We start from the raw sequence: 22,284 nt of genomic DNA on the forward strand, positions 1-22,284 counted from the left end.
TCTTTGAAGACAGTCAGACATTTTCTAACTCCCTGCCACAAGTTTCCATGGGAGGGAACAGGACATTGGTGTTTGAGAGATGGGAGGAGAGAGGAGAGGGAGGGCGTCATACAGAGGGGTTATATAAAACTGGCTGTCCCTCTCTGCCTCACTCTCCTTCTGTGTGTTTCTCTCAGCTCAGACCTTCGCACAACTTTGGTAAGTGAATACATCTGCTGAAAGGGTTGTACTTCTTCTGTATGTGTATTGTCAAATGTATAAAAAGTCACTTCAGCATTGATGGGCAAAACTCATCTATCTTTTCTCTAGTGTTTTATAATGCATACATATCAAATAGCAATTGGTTGCAGATTAGCATGTACAGTACAGTAGATTGTACCGAGTAGGGCAGGAGACCAAGGCAGGTACTGTAGCACTATTGGAGGATCACAGTGATCCCAGTGTCGGAGGATCACTATACTGCTGGGTAAAGCTTCAAATGCACCAAACACCCATGAACAACAGATAGGAGAGGGAGAGAGACGAAGTTAGAAAAAGAGGAAGAAAAAAATAGATAGAAAGAATGACAACCATAACAATCACACATTAATTCCATAACCATAAAGGTTAAGCAAGTCAGTGTGTGTGCGCGGGGGGGGGCGACAGTATTAATGAATGAATGAATGTTCTTTTGGCTTCAAATTATTGATATGGCTGTCATCATAACTGCCAATTTGATACCTTGTGTTTGTTGTTTCATTCAGCCAAATCCTTTGTTTAAAACTAAGTTAATGAGAGGGGCCGGGAAGGGCGTTGGCTCCAGCCAGACCCGTTTGTGTTTAAACAAGTCATCTACCCCTCTCTCTCTCTCTTTCTCTTTCCCCTTTAAATCTCTCTTCTGTCTCGCTCTAATCACTGCTGCTGCTTTGTCTCTATTCCTCCTCCTCCCTCTCTCTCGTTCCGCCTCCCTGTGCAAACAAGTTCACAAACCACGCCCTAACATTTCACATGAGATGTAGCCTCTTTAACTTAGACTGCAGAGGTACATCTCATGTGAAACGGTACGGCGTGGTTTGTCAACGTGTTTGCATTGTGTGCAGCTCAGTCCACTTTAAGACACTACATTCGACAAGTAACCAAACTATCAGACAGGGATTGCAGGGATTTTGTTTATGAATTGGAATGATTAATTCAATGGAATATTCCGTCACCTTTTTTTCGTATTGAGTCATGTAGACTAACCTTGTACTCTACACTAAATCTAGACTAACCTTTTACTTTCATGCTCTCTCTGTGTTATAGGCATCATGACAAATATTGAAAACGCCATGGCACAGCTCATCGCAACCTTCCACAAATTCTCTGGTAAAGAGGGGGACGCGCAAACCCTCTCCAAGGGGGAACTCAAAGAACTGCTCCAGGCTGAGCTGGGGGGACTCCTAGGGGTAAGGACCTTGCAAGCTCACACACATAACACACAAGTTAAAGGTGGGATAGGTAGTTTGCTTTTGGCTTTAGTTGGTAAAATTGGCATAATATCCTTTCAGCTATCAGTAACAGAAGTGCTCTGAGAATAAACTTGGATCAGCGTGTTTACCGCTGCCTCTGTATTTTGGATTCAAAGAATGCACCACGCCCGAATGTATTGACCAATCAGGGTCTCTATCTCGTCACACATACCAGTCATGTTTGGAGGGAGGGACTACATCATGATTGACAAGAGGGAGGGGCGGGTTCTTTTGAAAAAGATGACCAATCGGAGGCCCTGTTGACGTCAAACTACCTACCCCACCTTTAAAATGTGAGTGTGGATCCCATGATCACACTACATAGGCTAACTGATGTGAAAATATCAGATTGTATCATGAAATGCCTCAATTGTAAAAGTAACTCTATCGGTCTCTCTCTTTCTCTTTGCACATCCACCTTTTTTTAACAGAAAGCAGATGACAAAGCAGCAGTTGATAAGATCTTTTCAGACCTGGATGCAAACAAGGACGGCACTGTGGATTTCCAGGAGTATGTCACACTGATAGCCTGCCTGACCATGTTGTGCAACGAGTTCTTTAAGAAAAAGTGAACCAGCACCCTCCAGCCACTGTCCACTGAACTGCAGCTCTACCTAGGAGCGAGTCACATTTATTATCATCATATCATTATAAGATTAATAAACACACACACTGAATCATTAAAGACATGTTAGGCCACTTTGTCTTGTGTTGGAAGTTAATTGTCAAGAAAGAGTAACATGAAATAAACTATTTTCATATCATTGCCATAAAGTTGCAACATATTTTTTATTCTGTTTTTTTTGCTAAAATAAATTGATGTTTAGATACAAAAAATGCCTGAACAGGATGCCTCCATCATCTCTAAGGTAACATCACTTTTTTGCATACTAAAAACATAAATATAAAGAAGATATTTGGTGATGTAGCTTACTTTGTAGCTCAAAATGTCCTCTAAACAATTTCGGTTTCCAAATCTATCGCCATTATGTCGGTTTTAACTTGGGTTGCTAATTTTAACAATAGCGCTGCAGTTAGGAATTCTCTGAGGGGCTGTATTAACACCATCAAATGTAGGCTACAGTATTGGTTACAGTCATAGACATTATGACTGGAATTCTCACACAATGACCCGGCATCGCCAAGCAACATTTTCAGGATGAGACTTACATAACCCCCAGTGTGTAAAAACCTTAATAGCAATGATTTTATTGCGGCTAGTTAGCTACGGGGCTCAAGTGCACGACACAGGAGGCAGGAAGCTCTTTGCCCAGCAGGGCGTTTATTGCTGGAGCTGGGAGGGAAGGTAGTGCCCGGGTGGCTCAGGTTGGGAGCCTGGCAGGCTGGAGGTTGAGGCCGGTTGGAGCAGCTGCGGTGGGTGGCGGGCAGAGTGATGGGCAGGCAAGCCGGATCACAGCACACCTGCTCGTTCTGTAGGGAACACGGAGAGACGAGTAAGCCTTGGGGTGCGGTGGTCCAGAGAGCACACAAACACACATATATATATAAGCAGAAATACTTGTTTAACAACTACGATACTTGCCAGGTGTTTCTTAGGGAAGACCTGGCGATGAATGGATGGAGAAACCGGCTTCTTGTAGGCAGAGGGGGTTGATGAGAAGGTGGCAGCAGGTGTGCAGTGATCTGGCCGTAAGCTCATTCGCCCATCAGCTCAACTCATTTCAGCTGTCGGTGGAGCGCGCGCAGTGCCCGTGCCGAGCTGCAGGGGGCGTGTGAGGTAGGCACAGAGGTGGAGGGTTGTGGAGAGGCGGAGGAGGGGGGCGTGTGTGGAGGTGAAACCGTAACAGATTTGAGGTCGTTTTTATACAACGATATGGTGTCTCTGAAACAGTATACTTTTATGCACATAAAAAGCAGAAAATATGAATGTACACTCTCTATGATATGTAACTGTAGGAGAGTCAATTTTCCATTGCAGTTTAAAATGTCGCAAATATAAGGCAGAAATCAGTCGTGTTGCAGCGTAGCTGAGAGGGGTCTGCCTGCAGGCCCACCTTCACAAGACAGTGTGTTGCTACACCACTCTCAGGACACATTTTGACAGGGTTTTTCTTTACACTTTATATTTTCCAACAATTACACTGAAAATGACATCACAGCTTTGAAGTGTCCACCTCGCCAAAAAACATAATATGGCATTATTTTTTTAGGCCTAAGTAGCGAACACAGATGAACATTGATTTAATGACTGTAACATAGCCTACTGTACATGAGTATGTTTTAACTAATGATAAGTTATCAAACAACATTTTCATCCACTTATTCGGTTATTTAAATGACCTATAAGGCAAGTGCTAGAGAATCAACATTCTTGTCAAATAACGTCCAAGCTCAGCAATCTGTGCCATGGACTGCTTTGTCTTTGACTCAACTTTCAAATAAACTGTATTTTTGGTATTTTAACAGACATTAACTTACTTCTATGATGCACTTTAGAAATATGGAAACACAAGACTTCTTTAGTCAGTAGCTTACAAAAGAGCAAAGGTTGAGGAGGTGTAATACCAATCATAGTTATATTTAAGAACATATTTTGCAGAAATGTTGACATTTGTTCTGAGACAGAATACCACCATTTTCTGATGAGAGATGTGGTTGTCTGTATAATAAATAAGGGGGATGAAGGCTTATCGAATTCATTCAATTAAAAAATTAATGTAAAATAACTTAATGTATGGGATGTGTTCTATTTCAAACACGTTTGTGTTCCAGCATCAACACTCAATACCACTGACAAACCCAACACACGCACACCCACACAATCTCAACCGTAAGACAAAGAAAGACGCATAAAGACACCAAAGTATTCAGTAATTTCTTAGTTAGGTCCACTGGTATATTCAACAGCACCAAATATTTTGGCACACTACAGAGTATCCTGTTTCAGAGACACCATATCTAATACTCTTGACACTGAGAACAAACAATCAACTCTGCTTCAGATGATACAAAAGCTAAAGACAAAAGTGAATAAGACTTGTCATGTCAATGTGACGTGTCAAACTAGCAAGACACACAGAAGGTTGATAATTATACACACAAATAACACATAAGATATCCATCTTATTTATTAATTTGATACTGACTGAGCATCTTAAAATATCTACAGTCAGACATTTCCTAACTCCCAGCTACAGGTTTCCATGGGAGGGAACAGGACATTGGCAAGGAGAGAGGAGAGGGGGGGCTTCAGGCAGAGGGTTGGTTAATCTCAGTAAATTAATTGGCTGTCCTTCTCTGCCTCACTCCCTCATTCTCCCTCTGTGTGTTTCACTCAGCTCAGATCTTCGTACAAATTTGGTAAGTGAACACATCTGCTGAAAGGCTTGTTCTTCTTCTGAAGGCTACAGTATGTGTATTGTGAAATGTATAACAAGTCACTTCAGCATTGATGGGCAAAGCTCATCCATTTGTTTTCTAGTGTGTTATAATGCACAAATAGCAATTAAATACAGATAAGCATGTACAGTAGATTGTACTGCTGGATGCTTGGCTGACATCTTGGAGTGGATGACACATCATCATGATAACACATCACCTCAAGCTCAATCTGGACAAGACTGAGCTGCTGTTCCTCCCAAGGAAGGGCTGCCCACACCGGGACCTGGCCATCACCATTGAAGACACAGTGGTGACGCCGACTCGGACTGCGAGGAATCTGGGTGTGACCCTGGATGACCAACTGTCATTCTCCGCACATATCACATTCATCACACGCTCCTGCAGATTCATGCTCTACAACATCAGGAGGACTCGCCCTTTCCTCATTGAAGAAACGGCCCAGGTGCTCATCCAGGCCCTGGAGATCAAGGCAGGTAGAGCTGTTGGAGGATCACAGTGATATCACCGCACTGCTGTTTTAGAAGAGCAAAGCCTCCTTAAATGCATCAGAAGCCTAAAAACACCCATGAACAACAAGTGGGAGAGAGAGAGAGAGGGAAGTGAGAAAAAGAGGAAGAAATATAGCCGCTGCACAGAATTGAGTTGGGGCCGGGCATTTTGCGGAGGAAGAGGAAGAAGGAGGAAGAGGAGAAGACAAATCACAAATACATGAGGGTCTCTGCCTGGACCCTCATTATTTAAAACTTCTTAAATTAAAAAATATCTTTAAAATCATGAGTCTGAAATCCAGACATCTGTCAAAAATGCACAGTGGCCAATTCAAATCCCAACTACCACTCTGTCTGTCTGTCTGTCTGTCTGAATATCTATCTATCTATCTATCTATCTATCTATCTATCCATCCATCTAATTTAATCTAATCTAATATTATCTTCCTTCTATCTATCTGCTCCATAAGTGACAAACTGGCTGGGGTTTGGAATGTTTCTGGCTTGTCTTGCTGATTGCAGATTGAGTGCAGGTGTGCTCAATCGTAAATTTGCAGGTTGTAGTTCTAGGGTTGGCAATTTTGGGTGGGGTTGCCAACAGCGATGTGACTGATTGGTGGAGCTTGCTGTTACCATGGAATAAGACACTCTGTTGCACTATAGGATTGTGGTGTATTTTCTTCTCCATTTGAAAACGATAGTTTGAGGGGACAGATTGAGGACAGAATTCAAAATACTGAAACTGAATAAATTCAGTTTTTGAGAAACAATTCTAAAAGATTTCACACCACATCTACCATGTCATGATTTTTCATGAACATTGGACGATTAACTGAGCAAGAATTTGCAATAGCATACAGTACTTAAAACATTTTGATGCGCTGTGGGCTCTATCTTTGATATTTCAAAAATCTGTATGGATCGTTTGTGGAGGTCCCGGTGGGTGAGCTGCCCAGCATGATCTGTATTTGTCACACTGCATTACATTACATTGCATTATTCTTTTTTTCTTCTTTATTTGTATAGCGCATTTCATACACAGAGGTAACACAATGCGAATTTAGCTGATGCTTTTATCCAAAGTGACTTACAATAATTGCATTTAACATAGGAAAAGCCAATGTACTACTACTTGCCAGAACTCACAAGTGCATCTCCTTTCTAAAACAAGTGACTAAGAGCATAATCTAGTGCTGAAGGCAGTGCAAGTGCAAGAATTGCAATCTAAAAAATACAATAGGTGCTTAAAAGAGAGGATAGTCGTTGCAATCTCCAGCCGGACGCTCTACCTCCCGAACTACATGCATGTTATTTGCATTGAACTTTTGGCTTCAAATTATAGATATGGCTGTCATCCTAACTGTGGATTTGATACTGTCTGTCTTTGTTGTTTTATCCATCTCAGTTAATGAGGGGAGCTTGGAAGGGCATTGGCTACAGACAGACCTGTTTGTGTTTAAACAAGTCATTTACCCCTCTCTCTCTCTTTCCCCTTCCTATCTCTCTTTTTCTGTCTCGCTCTAATCCCTGCTGCTGCTTTGCCTCTATTCCTCCTCCTCCCTCTCTCTCTCTTTCCCCCTCCCTGTGACTTGTTTAAACACAAACAGGTCTGTCTGTAGCCAATGCCCTTCCAAGCCCCCCTCATTAACTGGGATGGATAAAACAACAAAGACAGACAGTATCAAATTGGCAGTTAGGATGACAGCCATATCTATAATTTGAAGCCAAAAGTTCAATGCAAATAACATGCATGTAGCTCGGGACCATGCCCTAACTATTCACGAGATGTAGCCCAACTCTTTAACTTAGACTACAGAGGTACATCTCATGTGAAAAGATCGGGCGTGGTTTGGGAATGTGTTTGCATTGTGTGCAGCTCAGTCCACTTTTAGATACTACATTCGACAAGTAACCAAACAATTAGACAAAAGATCAGAGGGATTTGTCCATCCATTCAACATGATGTGTAAATGAACTATAACTTATTAACATGATATATGTAATACTACCATAGCATCCACCCCCCCTAGTCTGCCCGGTCTGCACCTTTGAACGAGATCAAAACAAACCAAGAGAACAAGAAGCTGTTGAAATCGACTTGAGTTCCAGACAGCCTAGCAGCCAGACACAACCAAATGAAGCAGTCTCTCGAGTTCAGAAATATCTAAAACAAATTAGATATTTTACTTTAACGTTACATCCCAAAACATTATTTTGTATATATACCCACTCTATATTCCACATTAGACTAGTTCAATGTACAATCCATACAGCTGCTGTGTCTTGTGTGGTGTGTGTGTATGCGTTGTCAGTATGTGTGGCAGAGTTTGAGTAAATGGTTGGATATCTCCTGTGTTGAACTGGATTATTGCTAGCTTTACTAATGTAATAGCATGAGCACAGCAAATCGAAGTAAAGTGACAAACATATTATCTTTATTAATGTAAATACACATGTTGACTAGAAATGCATGCATTCTTTGCACCGGAGAGACGTTTTGTGGGGTCAGCTGTTAAACGTGCGTGTAGTGGGCTGACACTGGCAGAAAAAAAGTATAAGAACTCGAAAGGTTTAGATGTATCATCTCGAAGGAACCAAATCTTTGAAAAGAGTCAGTACACACAACTAAGCTCTTTCTCTCTCTCTCTCTCTCTCTCTCTCTCTCTCTCTCACACAAACACACACACATAATGACGACAACAACAATAATACATAAGTTGAAATGTGAGTGTGCATCCCAGATCACAATAGCTGATGTTAGTGTGACCAGATTGTGTACAAAATGCCTCAATTGTAAAAGTAACTGTCTCTCTTTGCACATCAGTCTTTTTTACACAATAACAGAAAGCAGATGACAAAGCAGCCATTGATTACAGGATGCAAACAAGGACGGCACTGTGGATTTCCAGGAGTATGTCACACTGATAGCCTGCCTGACCATGTTGTGCAACGAGTTCTTAAAGCAAAAGTGAACCAGCACCCTCCAGCTGCTGTCCACTGAACTGCAGCTCTACCTAGGAGCGAATCACATATTATTACCAAGATTAATACAGTAAGTGTGTGTGTGTGTGTGTGCGCATGTGTGTGTGTGCGCATGTGTGTGTGTGTGTGTGTGCGTGTGCAGTCTGAACAGCTAAAATTCACTGCTGGCTGAGGACTATTGATTACAGATAGAGCAGTGTAGAGTAGGAAGACCAGAGGGAGAGAGAGAGATGTGGGTAAATGCCCCCCCCCCCCCCCACACACACACACACACACACACACAAACACACATACACACACACATACTGAACCATTAAAGACGTTTTAGGCCACTTTGTCTTGTATTAGAAGTGAATTATCAAGAAAGATGAAAATGAAATATAAACTATTTTCGGCACAGGTCTATGTCTTTAACCAATTCCATAGTTTTGATTTTTCTGTGATCAAAGGGAATTAAAAACCAGACAATGGGAGACACTCATAAGACAGAACACATGTACCATGCCCTTCCAGTCTAAGAGTGAACTATTACCAAAACCCGAGAGGCTATGTGGATTCTGTCCCTCCCGTTCCACTGAGTCACTGAGGGGGGACAACATAACTCTCACAGACAACAAACTCTCACAGGCCCAGTAAATTTCAATTTCTACACTTTTGTCAACAACAAACAATTACCTATCAGAACAGAATATTTGGGGAACCAGTGAAAGGCAAGTTCTGGACATGTACTATATAATATGTACTGTATAGTTCTGACAATTTATTGCAGAACACTGTTTTCGTTTTTTCCACACAGCTGATAGTCTTCATGGTGACCCATGGATGTAGGCTATGTGGTGACCTGACTGGATGAATTTGGCAGCAGATGACAGTCCATAGCCTAGTGGCGGCAACGCTACGCGTGTGCCCTCTTCAGGCGGGTGCAAAACCCTCTCCTGTGGCCTCGCATTCCATTGATTCAGAATATCCAACGGGGGATATCTACAGAGCCGCAAATTAGCCTACCGCAAATATTGAGGAGGATTGGCAAATACATGAGATCCTAAATAATAATACTGCGTTCTGCTGCCCTCTAGTGTCATACACGTTCTCCGTACACCTGCACAGTTTACCACAGACCTCGAGGGGGTGTCTGTGAGTCAGTCTAGTTGTGCACAGTATCGGCATTTCTCGTTGCGACTCGTTCCCGTTTTATTCAAGTTTCGCCTCGTAGATAGAAGCTAGCTAGATGTCAAGTGATACTTCTGAAGTGTGTGAGGCTTGAGTGAAAGGGAAAATCAGAGTGAACATGTCGGACGTCGAGGAAGATGGAAGTAGTTCGTCTGCCCCTCCGTTGCCGCACTCGCCTTCTCGTAACGGCCCTAGTGTCGGCTCAACACCGGGCATCGGCAGTTGCCAGACTGCGACCACCGTAACGTCAGGCCCACGACTGGTCCGGATAGTCAAGTCTGACTCGGGCTATGGCTTCAACGTTCGCGGACAAGTGAGCGAAGGAGGGCAATTGCGGAGCATAAACGGAGAACTGTATGCGCCGCTACAGCACGTCAGTGCCGTTTTGCCGGCAGGCGCTGCAGACCGAGCCGGTATCTCGAAAGGGGACCGTATTCTTGAAGTGTAAGTGTCTGCTCCGCATGGCTAACGTTACATTAGCAGGCTAATTAGTATGCTAGGATGTGTGTGATGGGGCCCACCAGATAATAGCACTAGCATAGCTAGACTAGCGAAGATATCACTATTGCTCATTCACCGGTGCTACATAACTTGAATAACAATGCGAAACGCTATCTATCTATTATAACGTTAGCTAGTTCGTAACGTTAGTTTATGTAGCTAGCTATCTGTTAGGCCGATTTGGGGGACTACCAGTCACTAACATGACAGTGTATCCATGGTCCAGTCAGAGATGGCCAGTCTCTCTCTGTGGTCCTGCGAACGTTTGCTGTTGCACCACCACCAGACAGTGTCATCTCGCTGTTGGTAAGTTAGTTAGCCCTTCTCAAGATCCTGAGAAGGGCTAGTAAGTTAGTTAGCTACGGGGCAGAAAACCCCATGAAAAGGCTATCTGTTTCTGGTCATTACGAATTCAGGTCACACTCAAGACTCAACACTGAACAGAAAAACTCACTCACCTAATGCCAATGTTTTTAGCTAACTCGCTTTGGCTAACGTTAGCTAGCCCAGTCAGTGTCGATTACAATCAGTAACGTTAGCTAGCTTAAGTAGAGCTGGCTAGCTAACTAAGTATATATATTGCTTGCATTTATTTCATTATAACAAGTCTAAGTGGGCTGTGTGTGTGGGATGTGGGGTGATTTATTCTGTTTAAGTCAGTTGACTAGTGCAAAGTGCACAGCCCCACTGTATAAGCTGAAATTTAGTAGCAATAGGCTAGCACTAGCTTGTGCCCTCTCCAGCTACCTCTGTCCCTAACTGGTTGAGGAGTGTGGTGCTGCAATGGAAAGAGAGAGAGAGGGGGGGGGGGGCGCGTCTGTCTGTCCTCTTTGCAGTGATGTTAGTATGCACAGAGCTTGCTGCTGATGTTAGACTGTTGCCATGGAGAGGAGCAGGCAGCACAGCTCAGCATCAGTACCATTGCAGGGGTTGTGTGAGTGGGGGGTTGCAGGATATGGAGGGATAGAGGGAGCTGAGGTCTGATTGGCTTCGCTCTCCATAATTCTGTGTCTTGATTTGTGGGCTGCGTGCTGCTGTTTTGTGATTGGGTGTCCTGCAGTAACCTGGCAGTTTGTTGACCCCAATATCGGTTTGTGTGTGTCTGTATCTCTCTGTCAGGAGCCCCACATCCCTGCATCTATATGACAGACATACCGCTTTAGGCACAAGTTAATATGACCTTGGTGTCTCGTATTGATATCTACAGACCACACCTCTTGGACTCAACCTGCGAGACTGAACACAAACACACATAAAAGCTTGTGCTGCACTGTGGAGCTGAAGGAATTGTAGCGATGGTGTCTTATATTTAAGTTTGAGAACAGCATGTATATGGAATGACAATGGGAGGATGCACAAAACTATCATCAGAATCAGAATCCGCTTATTGCCAGGTAGCTTACAACATACTAGGAATTTTCTTTGATCAGTGGTGCATAACACTGATGGAGACAACATTGGTCAGGGTGCAGCCATGAGACGGGACAGTGCAAAGGCAGAACAGTGCATCATCTCTCAGGCTCACAATTGTTATCTGTCTCAAATCAAATCAAACTATATTTATCTCGGGCCCTCTGGAAGTCATCGGACTCAGCATTTATGAATGGTTTGTTGTTTTTCCATTTATATGTATGCTAGTGAAACATTATCTCTGGTTGAACCACCCTCATGGTCTGATGGTTTTGTTTTGATACTAAGTAACTAGGTCTGCAGCACTAGGTTTGTATCTGTAGACTGCTTGTGATAAAAGGCTGTATCCCTGGGGAATATGGGCTATGGATGTAAAGGCACCCTGCCTCTGAATACTAATAAGGCTATGCATTGTGGTGCTTTTCCCCGTCAACCACGAGGTTGGACCCCCCTCTCCTTCCACCTATCCTGCATAGTGCGTAGTATAAAGTGAACACACTTTTATAAAGTGAACACACTTTTATATATTAAAAAAAAAAAAAAAAAAAAATTTATGTATTATTTTTTATATTATATATATTTTTAAACACACATGCAAGTCCCTGAGTGTTAGTTCTGGTTACTGCTCTATCTGTAATCAATATTCCTCAGTCCTCAGCCAGCAGGGATTTCTAGCTGTTCAGAACACACTCACACAAACACCTGTCTAACTAGGGGCTACTTGTAGGCTACACACAACACAATGCTTGCTTTCTACTTGCCGCTAAAACATACATTATATGGTTATAGTACCAGCTCATATATGCTTATATCTTCATAATCTAGGCCAGGGGTTCTCAACCTTTTGTAACTTAAGGCCCACTTTTGATTGATTAAAAAATTCAGAGGTCCACCTTCCCAAATATTTGAGATCTGAGGGAATGTTCGCTAGCTATGTTAGCCGAACACATTTTTCTCAACACCAACAGATGTGAGCAGCGTGGTGATATTCAAATATAACTACTCATTGAAATTCTTATTTTAACTTGACATTTTTTATTAATATGTGAATTCTTGAGTGCATTTAGATATAAAACAACTAGCAATAATAATAATACATTTTATTTGTATAGCACTTTTCAGGGTAGCCTACTCTAAAACACTATATGAGGCAACAAAGTATGTCTTTCTCCTTACACTCTCCCTCTTTATTCTCTTCACTTCATCCCTCTCTACCTCCGCCATACCTACACCTCTTTTTAATTGGAGATGGAGAGTGACACTACGATTTAGACTGGCAGATAGAGTGGTCACTATAGTCTGAACCTCTCAATAGATACACACACACATACCATTGAGACTGAGGGCTTACACTAAGGTCTAGCCCTCTAGCACTGTCAACTTTGGTGATGTAACCAAGTAAGACATGACATGTCAACATCATCGACCTATCACAACTGACAAGACGTTTTGTGTTAGTCCCAAGTCAGTGTGAGAGCAGGCCGCCTTGATTGAATTCATCTAGCGCTCAGCCTGCCATCTGAATTGCTGTAATATGTCTTTTGTTGTTGTCAGGTTGTAATTTGTCACAAACTGTCATAGTCGCGGGGTATAGAGATGACAGTTGAAATGTCATGCTATTTGAAAGGACACTTGGGCCCAGTCCCAATTGCCACCCTCACAGACTCTCAGACTTTCAGACTAAGTGTGTGAGGGCTTAGGGCTGTCCCACTGTCAAATCATCAAGTGCACAAGGGCTCTCTGGCAGACATTTTGAGCCCTTAATGCCCCCTTACTGTAAGTCCGCACTTCTGCAGACTAAGGGAATTACCCACAGTTCATATCGTTGTTACCTGAAGAACGGCCAATAAACAAGCACGACCGGATCAACTCTAATGTTGACGTTAAAAAAAATGTTTTCATGTTTTCAGCTGGACTTGTTTAGCCTTATAATTAATTATTTTGGTTTCAATATTTATAGGTTATCAGCCCTATGGGCTTGTATAATTTGATTTGTTAGAAAATATATAGGCTATGCCTATAAATTACATATAGTTATGTTGCCATAAATCATATGATTCTTCAGTTTATAGCTGCATTACATTAATCATCCATCTCAGTGCAGTGATCTTCGAAGTGAGATTTCCAGTATGAATATGAAAGAGTTGTGTACCTGTATTTGTGCAGAAGTGTTGTCATTCATGGGTAAATACTTTTGGATTCTTCACAAATATGAGTCACAGGCAGTAATGTAATTACCTTATGACCACAAAATGAAATGATTTCAACAAGTTGAACAGAAATGTTTTGAAGGAAACAGAGGGTGATAATGTAAAGGGGATTTGACTCAGCCCAAAATTAATTTATGTGTAGGCCTACAAGAAAAACATAATGTAAAATCTAAACGTGAAATAAAAAGTCCCAAACCCACAATAGTAAGAAATATGTTTTGGCGTCAACATAACGTGATGTTGCCATGTGCCATCTTTTTCCTTTTTATACCATTTCGAGCCCTTGCAGCCTCTCACACTCAACCACTTTACCAGGTGATGTCAATAAGTCTGTGAGGGTTCAGGGCTTGAGGGTTTAGGAGGGACATTGGGACTGGGCCATATACTAAAAATGTAGCTGAGTGAATGGTACATCACCGTATCACCATCCACCATCAACCATGACCTGCACAGCCCTAAGCTCCGCAGAATAATGTCAGAAAAAAACCAGACTCGGCAATCTTTTAAAACCTGTGTAGCCCTCAAGTGAAACTTCAACAAGCCTTGTGAGTAGTGGAAGGAATTGTCCCTGTATTGTATACTCAGTATTGTCCATGATAGCAAATCATTCCAATTAAGCTACACATCTGTGCTTGGTTGCTCTTGACTTGCACAACAATGCAACCGTTCCCAGAAATCCCACACCCCTGACAAAGGCAGACTCACAAGCAAATGCTACTGAAAGTAATTGAAAGGATTTTCAGTAGTGGATAGGCTTCAATTTAATCACCTAACCACCCAGCCACACAGGTACAATCACACTCACACAGGCACTGATTGGCTGTGTTATCTCAGTGTATCGTTTATTTATAGCAATGTAATGAGTGGCGATCTAATGATGCAACTTTTGTCCACTTGGAGTTGCCTACTCTCTAATGAGCCACTTAGCAGCATTCCTTAGTCTTATTTTGACTGGACATTGACGTTACCTTACACGCATGTAAAGTATAAAATGGGCCCCTTTGGATGTGTGTGTACGTCAGGCTACCTAAACCTGTGTCTTATATAACTATAGGCCACTGCAGTGCTGTTGTCAGCAGATAGCTCTGACGCAGAGCTGTCTTAAGTGATCCCACAAACACACAACCAGCAGGCTCATGTGGGCACAGCTTCCATGTAACCGCCATGGTGACGCGTCCGTACCCTGGCCCTATTGCTTTGGTAGACATTAGGGATGGTCAGTGAGGCTGAGGGTTCCAGACTTCTGTATGTGTTTTACACCAACATACCACCGGTTACTGTGAGGTACCTGTATTTGTGCAGAAGTGTTACCATTCATGAATAAACACGATTGGATTCATCACAAACAAGAATCACAGGCAGTAATATAATTCGCTTATGACCACAAAATTAAATGATTTCAACAAGTTGAACAGAAATGTTTTGAAGGAAACAGGGTTGTGATAATTTAAAGGGGATTTGACTCAGCCCAAAATTAATTTACATGTACATGTATTTTTTATGATGATGTATATTAGGCTATTATTATTACATTTTTAGTTTGTACCCATTGTTCTTCTTTCACGTCATGGTTCTTCATGTCTTGTGTGTTAGACACAAACGGACGGACAGCAACCATTTTAATCCCCCCCCCTCCGTTTTCATTGGGTGGGGAACAATGACCAATGACATGTCTTTTTGTGGAAATAACAATAATTCACTCTCTTCTTCGCTCTCCCTCCCCCCAGGAATGGGGTGAACGTGGAGGGGGCCACGCACAAGCAGGTGGTGGACCTGATCCGGGCCGGGGAGAGGGAGCTGGTCCTGGCCGTGCTCTCCGTGCCGCCCCAGGAGGCGGACTGCCTGGACCCAGGGGACGACGGCTCGGCCCAGTCCTGCTACGACTACTCAGACAAGCAGGCTGTGCCCATCTCCGTGCCCACCTACAAGCACTCCGAGCTCAACCAGGAGAAGTTTGTGGTGAGTCAGTGCGGCTGGTCTCGAGGGGTGGGGGTGGGGGGGGGGGGTAGATCATTTTGTTTCACCGCACAGGCCCATTTCACTCCTGCTCTGCTCACAGCTCCCTGGGTAATATCATGCACCCCCTAGTTCCTCCGCACCACAACTGTCTCACGCCAGTGCATATATCAGGAGTTAACTACCCCCCCTTCTCTCTCCCCCCCCTCCCTCTCTGTCTGGGTAGGTATATAATGTGTATATGGCGGGTAGGCAGCTTTGCTCCAAGCGCTACAGGGAGTTTGCCATCCTGCACCAGAACCTGAAGAGGGAGTTTGCCACCTACACCTTCCCCAAGCTGCCCGGGAAGTGGCCCTTCTCCCTGTCTGAGCAGCAGCTGGATGCACGACGCAGGGGCCTGGAGGAGTACCTGGAGAGAGGTAGGAGGGATGGGCAGAGTATAGAGGGCAGACCTTCTTGTTGTGGAAGAAAGAGGTGGTTGCAAACTACAACAGGAAATGGAAGCCAGGCAGTGTAATAACTTTGAGTGAGCTACTGTTGGATGGGTCCTAGTGCCTCATGTTGCCTCCTCCCCCTCCTCCCTCCCCCCATCCCTCCCTCTCTCCCTCTCTCCGTAGTGTGTTCTGTCAGGGTGATTGGGGAGAGTGACATCATGCAGGAGTTTCTGTCGGAGTCTGATGAGGTAATTCTGACCTGTGTGTGTTTTCTGTCTTATTCCGATAAGGTAAGCCTATGGCTCTGACAATGCTACACAGCTTTAGGTACAGTACTGTACTTTCTCTGTCTTCTACTCCTGTTATAGTCATCCCTTTGCATAATCGGGAGATAGAGATGTATCATTATCTGTATGCAGGGGTGAAAATTAACTCTTTGGCTCATGGTGAGTCACCTGCCAAGGGGACTGTAGATTAAAAAATCTACCGGCCAAGTACATATATTTTTCAGAGAGCCTTCCGAAATCTAGTCGCCAATTGGAAATTTTACCTGCATTTGGCCGGTGGCAGGTGTTAATTTTCCGCCGTGCGTGTGTGTGTGTGTGTGCGCGTGTGCGCGCGTGTGTGTGCGTGTGTGCCTGTGTGTGTAGAACTACAACGGAGTATCAGATGTGGAGTTGAGGATAGCCATGCCTGACAAAACCACTGTCACTGTCAGAGTCCGCAAGAACTGCACCACTGACCAGGTGTACCAAGTAAGGCCTACTGCACTGCCCCGTTACACACACACACACACACACACACACACACACACACACACACACACACACACACACACACACAAAATGTAGCTGCTGGAAAACATCTCACACATCTCTCTCTCTCTCTCTCTCTCTCTCTCTCTCTCTCTCAGGCTGTGGTCATGAATGTAGGCATGGACAGTGTGACGGCCAGCTACTTCGCTCTATTTGAGGTCATCAACCACTCCTTCGGTAAGCTTGTTTGCGGTGCTTATTTGTGGTGCGTGGGTGTGTTGTGTTGGATGTTTTATTTTGGTCTTTTTCCATGAGCTAACTCAGGCGTTGGTCTTAATTGTCTCTGGCCTTGGCTGCTGCCCAGTAGTGACTGTCCTTGGTGTGAGCTTGCATGTGTGTCCAGGGAGGTGCCCCCCCCCCCATTCTCTCTCTCTCTCTATCTATCTATCTCTCTATCTATCTCTCTCTCTGTCTGTCTCTATCCGTCTCTTTTTCCCTTACATTATACAGTCCTCTTTATTAATCTGCTTACTGTGCCCGACCACTTTGATGGAGAGTTATCTCCTTCCCAGAGCACTTACTAAGGCAGGGAGCCATTGCACACACACACACACACACACACACACACCTGCTCTCTCAAACAAACACACCCCGGAAAAGTAGCTCTTAAAGCATCTCACTTAGGATACACTTGTAAGGCAGTAAAAGGCTCCACGGAGAGCGATGGCCATTGAATGATTGAACACAGGGGCTTTGCTATAATACAGACATATCATTATGGTCTGACGGCTTCTGGGGCGTCATCCCAGCAGCCTGACAGGCAGCCAGTCCTGTCATATACACAGAGGATCTCCTCCCTCTGTCCCAGTAGCAAGAGCAGAGAGCCAGGCTGACCCCGCCTCCTCAACCACACACACAACCCACACCCGGACCAAGGGGGGCGTCTGTCTGTCTGTCTGTCTGTGGGCTCTCCCTTCCGGTTCGCCCGTAACGTGACGTCCCTGCCGCTCTGCCCGTGTCTCAGTGCGTAAACTGGCGCCCAACGAGTTCCCCCACAAGCTGTACGTGCAGAACTACACCTCGGCCGTCCCGGGGACCTGCCTGACGCTGCGCAAGTGGCTCTTCACCACCCAGGAGGAGATCCTGCTCAACGACAACCAGCTGGCCGTCAACTACTGCTTCCACCAGGTCGTGTGCGTGCGTGTGTGTTTGTTTGTGTTTGTTTGTGTGTGTGTATGTGTGTGTGTGTGTGTGTCTGTGTGTGTCTCTGTGTGTGTCTTGTCTGTGTGTGTATCTGTGTGTCTGTCAGTGTGTGTGTGTGTGTGTGTGTGTCTGTCTGTCTGTCCAACTGTCTGTGTATCCGTGTGTGTGTGTCGGTCTGTCTGTCTGTGTGTGTCTTGTCTGTGTGTGTGTCAGTGTGTGTGTGGTGTGTGTCAGTCAGTGTGTGTGTGTGTGTGAGCGCGAGCCTGTGTGTGCGCGTGTCAAGAGTCGCGTCTGCGTGTTTAACCGTCTCTCTGTCTCCGTCAGGCTGTTGATGATGTGAAGAAGGGCTTGATCAAAGCGGAGGAGAAGTCCTACCAGCTCCAGAGGCTGGCGGAGCAGAAGAAGATGACCACGGTCAGTCCCTGTCTCTCCGTCCATCCTCTGGACGGCTCGCTCTGCACGGTCAGACAGCGGGGAAAGGGGGCATGAGCAACATCCATTTCAGACATGTCAGAATAGACGTGGGTCTATTCCTCTCCATCTCCCTCTTCCTCTCCATCTCCCTCTCCATCTCCCTCCAGGCTGCTTTCAAGAGATTAAAAGCCAGAATCCAATTACAGTGGGCAATGAACGACCTTAGTTCTCGTACTGGGACTGTGTGTCTCGTACAGGAGGAAGACTTACTCTTTGGGGATGGATTTGGTTGATCTACGGTGTATGTACAGTAGTGTACTGTATAGTAGTGTTGTGATTTAAGATGACTATGTACCAGGAAATGAAATGTTTCCAGCCTGGTTACCTATTGAGGGTACAATAAAGGTGTGCAATAACATCTATCTTTCTCTCTCTCTTTCTCTCTCTCTCTCTCTCTCTCTCTCTCTCTCTCTCTCTCTTTATCTCTATCTTTTTCTTTCTCTTCATCTCTCTCCCTTTGTCTATCTCTTTATCTCTCTCTTTCTCTTTATCTCTCTCCCTCTATCTCTCTCTCTTTCCGTCTCCCTCAGTATCTGGGCATGCTGCGGGGTTGTGAGGGCTACAATGAGATCATTTTCCCTCACTGCTCCTGTGACTCTCGACGCAAAGGCCATGTCGTCACGGCGATCAGCATACACCACTTCAAGCTGCACGCGTGCACAGAGGAGGGAACCCTAGAGGTAGGGGGGGAGTGTGTGTACATATATATACCAGAACCCTAGAGTGTGTGTACACATATATTTCTATGAGTCCCTCTTCACACCTTACCTCAATGTGCTGGAGGGGCTGCAGCTCCGGGCCCCGGCCACTAGGGGACCACCACCAAAGCATTGCCAATAGGAATTGTGTTAATGTGATTGAAAACATAAAGTATGATCGCTTGGTCTTTTGTCCTTTCAGTTTGTCCGTTTCTGTTCTCATAATCTCTTCACTCATGTTGCATTCAAGTGCAACGCAGTATTTGTCTAGCACAGTTTGCCTACGAATATGTCCAGTGGCCAAAGGAAATACGGAAGTAGCAACAGAAACAAGAAAGAGAGAGAGCTTTGGAGTTGTTAAAGAAGACTCCCAAATGAACCCAACTTGTTTAAATCACAAAGCCAGCCTGCCGCCGGCTTTCTTGCGACTGTGAAGCCTATAAGCTAGTCTAATAGAGAACTCTACGGTCTCAGGGTATGTAATACAGAACTCTACTCTCTCTGTTGCCTGGACCTCGATGCACTTCTGTGTAAATCTGTGTGTGTGTCTGTGTAAATCTGTGTGTGTGTGTGTGCGTGCGTGCGTGCGTGCGTGCGTGCGTGCGTGCGTGCGTGCGTGCGCGCTACCGATGTGTGAACACATTCTGTTTTTCCAGAACCAGGTGATAGCATTTGACTGGGGGGAGATGCAGAGGTGGGACACTGACGAGGAAGGCATGGCCTTCTGCTTCGAGTACACACGAGGAGAGAAGAAACCACGCTGGGTCAAGATCTTCACACCCTACGTGAGTCATCACACGCGCGCTCGCGCACGCATTCTGACCTAAGTGACACGTACGCCTACGCAGCATACAGAAGGCTGATGTCTTTTTTATTTAAACCTCCTCTGTTGTGCTCTGCCTCCGTGAACTCGATGTGCATCCGCACGGCGTCCAGTACAACTACATGCACGAGTGCTTCGAGAGAGTCTTCTGTGAGCTCAAGTGGAGGAGAGAGGTAAGGACGCCGTGTGGTTCTCTTAGGTTGCCTGTCCACCGACAAGTTGTATTTTAGAGCTGGCGCTGTTTTCTCGTAGTTTACAATCAGTAATGAGCTCTCAGGCGCTATAGAGACGAGAGCTGTGTTCCAAGTGCTTTTTAGCGCTTTAGCGCCGTGAGCTCTAGGCTTTTTTTTGCAGTTGAAAAAAGTTGAACCTTTTGGGCTAGAGCGCAGGCTGTAAAAGGCTGTTCTGATGACGACAGCAGTCGGTTTTTGGCAAAACTGCAGAGACGGCAAACGTTAGCACTAGCTAACATTAGCTAGCTATCTTAACTTGGCTAGTTAATCTGCAGTCTGCAAAAACACGACACTCGTTGCTAACGTAGGTGTAAAACATCGGTAGCCTGGCCAGCTCTAAACCCCAGCTTGAGTGCGCTCTAAGAAGCTGTAAGCTTGGCGCTGTTCAGCTACATTCAGCTTGCCGGTGGACACGCACCCTTATTCTGCCTCCCTGGCTGAACGCCCTGCTCCCTCTGTCTACCTCCCTGGCTGAGCCCCTCTGTTGTCTCTGCCCGACCAGGTGGAAGAGGAGGCCACCGACAAGGACAACAAGAACTGCAGTAAAGATGGTATGTGTAGTAAGGTAAGGCTTTGCCTGCTTCTGTCTCGGATACAGCAGCAGGAGCAGCCTGTGTGTGTGTGTGTGTGCGTGCGTGCGTCTGTGCATGTGTGTGCGCGTGTGGCAGGATATAACGGTGCGTTGTCCTGAGCCGTGTCTCTGTTGGCAGAATATTTTCCTGCTGTTGAGACACAGAAGGGATGGAGGCACCTAGGAGGAGAGATCATCACCTCCTAAACACCCGACTGCATCCGCCCGGGCCTCCCACTCCCACCAGAACTACAAACTAGGACACTACAACAACCACAAACCAATGGACCACACCCGACAAACTACAAATGACTGAGTCTGGGAAGTGTCTGTGTATGCTATACACTGCAACCATTAGCCGGCCAACATAGACCCTTTCATACAAGCAAACGCCCTCAACATGCACCAACAGATAGATACGCTCAAGACGCGGACTGATGGAACCATACGGGGGCGGCCGTCGTCTCATTGGTCGGCACCGGAAGGAGCGCTGTGATTCTATTGGCTGAGGAGGGTTCTGAGGCTGACCTGGGATGCACCTCTGACTGGAGCAATGGAGGAAGAGGAGGAGTGAACGCGTGGACAGAGGAGAGGAGAGGAAACCGTGCATGTGCACGGCTGGTCGAGACATGGAGCAGAGACACGGGCAGAGAGAGAAGGGGGAAAGCAGCACTGTTATTAAGCGAGCTGCTCAGTCCGTTATAAGAGAAGGAGAAGAGTGTGTGGACCGCAAAGGCGTGAGACTGAACCGAACCACCTGTCTGGAGCTCCGGTTCCACATTTTTAGTAGAACACACCGACTGAAAACAAGACAAACCGAGAAAGACGAGAGAGAGAACGCCGGCATTTCGGTTTGTCTGTGTGAGTGTGAGTGTGTGTGTGTGTGTGTGTGTGTGTGTGTGTGTGTGTGTGTGTGTGTGTGTGTGTGTGTGTGTGTGTGTGTGTGTGTGTGTGTGTGTGTGTGTGTGTGTGTGTGTGTGTGTGTGTGTGTGTGTGTGTGTGTGTGTGAGAGAGATTGTATGTTTTTGTGTGACTCAGTTTTCATAGTTAATATCGCAGCAGTATATTAGAGCAGATGCTTAGATGGCCCTCCAGCTCTTTTCTGATACACACACCGTCTGATACACACACCGTCACTCAGTGTTGTAGACGTGCAGAGTGTGTGGACCAACACACTCCGTTTAAAAGAAACTCATCTTATTACTGAAATGCACTTTTCTACTTGTCTGAGGACAACAGTATTAGCCGCCTGCAGGTTTTGGACATTCAAATTCACATGCAGACATTGAGGAGAATTAGCTGACAGTATGTTTGCAATTCATTTGTTTTCATTTAGTACAAGTTTAAAGATCTAGTATGCAAGGGGAGGGGGGAGGGGGGGGGGTTGGACTTACTCCTACTCCATCATGGCTTTTCCGTAATGACAGCAGCAAAGCTATTTATTATGTTTAAATGACCTAGAGACAGTTGTGAACATGGTACTGCTGTTTTTAATGTGCTGAAGTGAATTCCTTTACAACTGCAGA

General features: G+C 45.0%; 2 protein-coding genes across 2 annotated transcripts; both read left to right on the forward strand.

The window, feature by feature from the left end:
* Window positions 1–167: 167 nt before the first annotated feature.
* Window positions 168–2,251, forward strand: LOC311313803 (ictacalcin-like). Its single transcript, XM_084444005.1, has 3 exons — window positions 168–198; window positions 1,282–1,424; window positions 1,919–2,251. Exons 2-3 carry the CDS (start codon window positions 1,287–1,289, stop codon window positions 2,057–2,059), a joined length of 279 nt encoding a protein of 92 aa, XP_084300131.1. The 5' UTR covers window positions 168–198; window positions 1,282–1,286; the 3' UTR covers window positions 2,060–2,251.
* A 7,357-nt stretch (window positions 2,252–9,608) lies between these two features.
* Window positions 9,609–22,051, forward strand: snx27b (sorting nexin 27b; the record flags this gene model as incomplete). Its single annotated transcript, XM_084444212.1, has 13 exons — window positions 9,609–9,934; window positions 15,339–15,570; window positions 15,794–15,986; window positions 16,185–16,249; window positions 16,652–16,756; window positions 16,915–16,993; window positions 17,781–17,944; window positions 18,284–18,373; window positions 18,964–19,113; window positions 19,788–19,916; window positions 20,068–20,127; window positions 20,690–20,738; window positions 20,898–22,051. The coding sequence occupies 13 exons, from the start codon at window positions 9,609–9,611 to the stop codon at window positions 20,963–20,965; spliced, it is 1,710 nt and encodes a 569-aa protein (XP_084300338.1). The 3' UTR covers window positions 20,966–22,051.
* Between the last annotated feature and the right edge of the window lie 233 nt (window positions 22,052–22,284).

The sequence above is a fragment of the Borostomias antarcticus genome (genome assembly GCF_949987555.1).
Source record: "Borostomias antarcticus genome assembly, chromosome: 10".
Lineage (NCBI taxonomy): Eukaryota > Metazoa > Chordata > Actinopteri > Stomiiformes > Stomiidae > Borostomias > Borostomias antarcticus.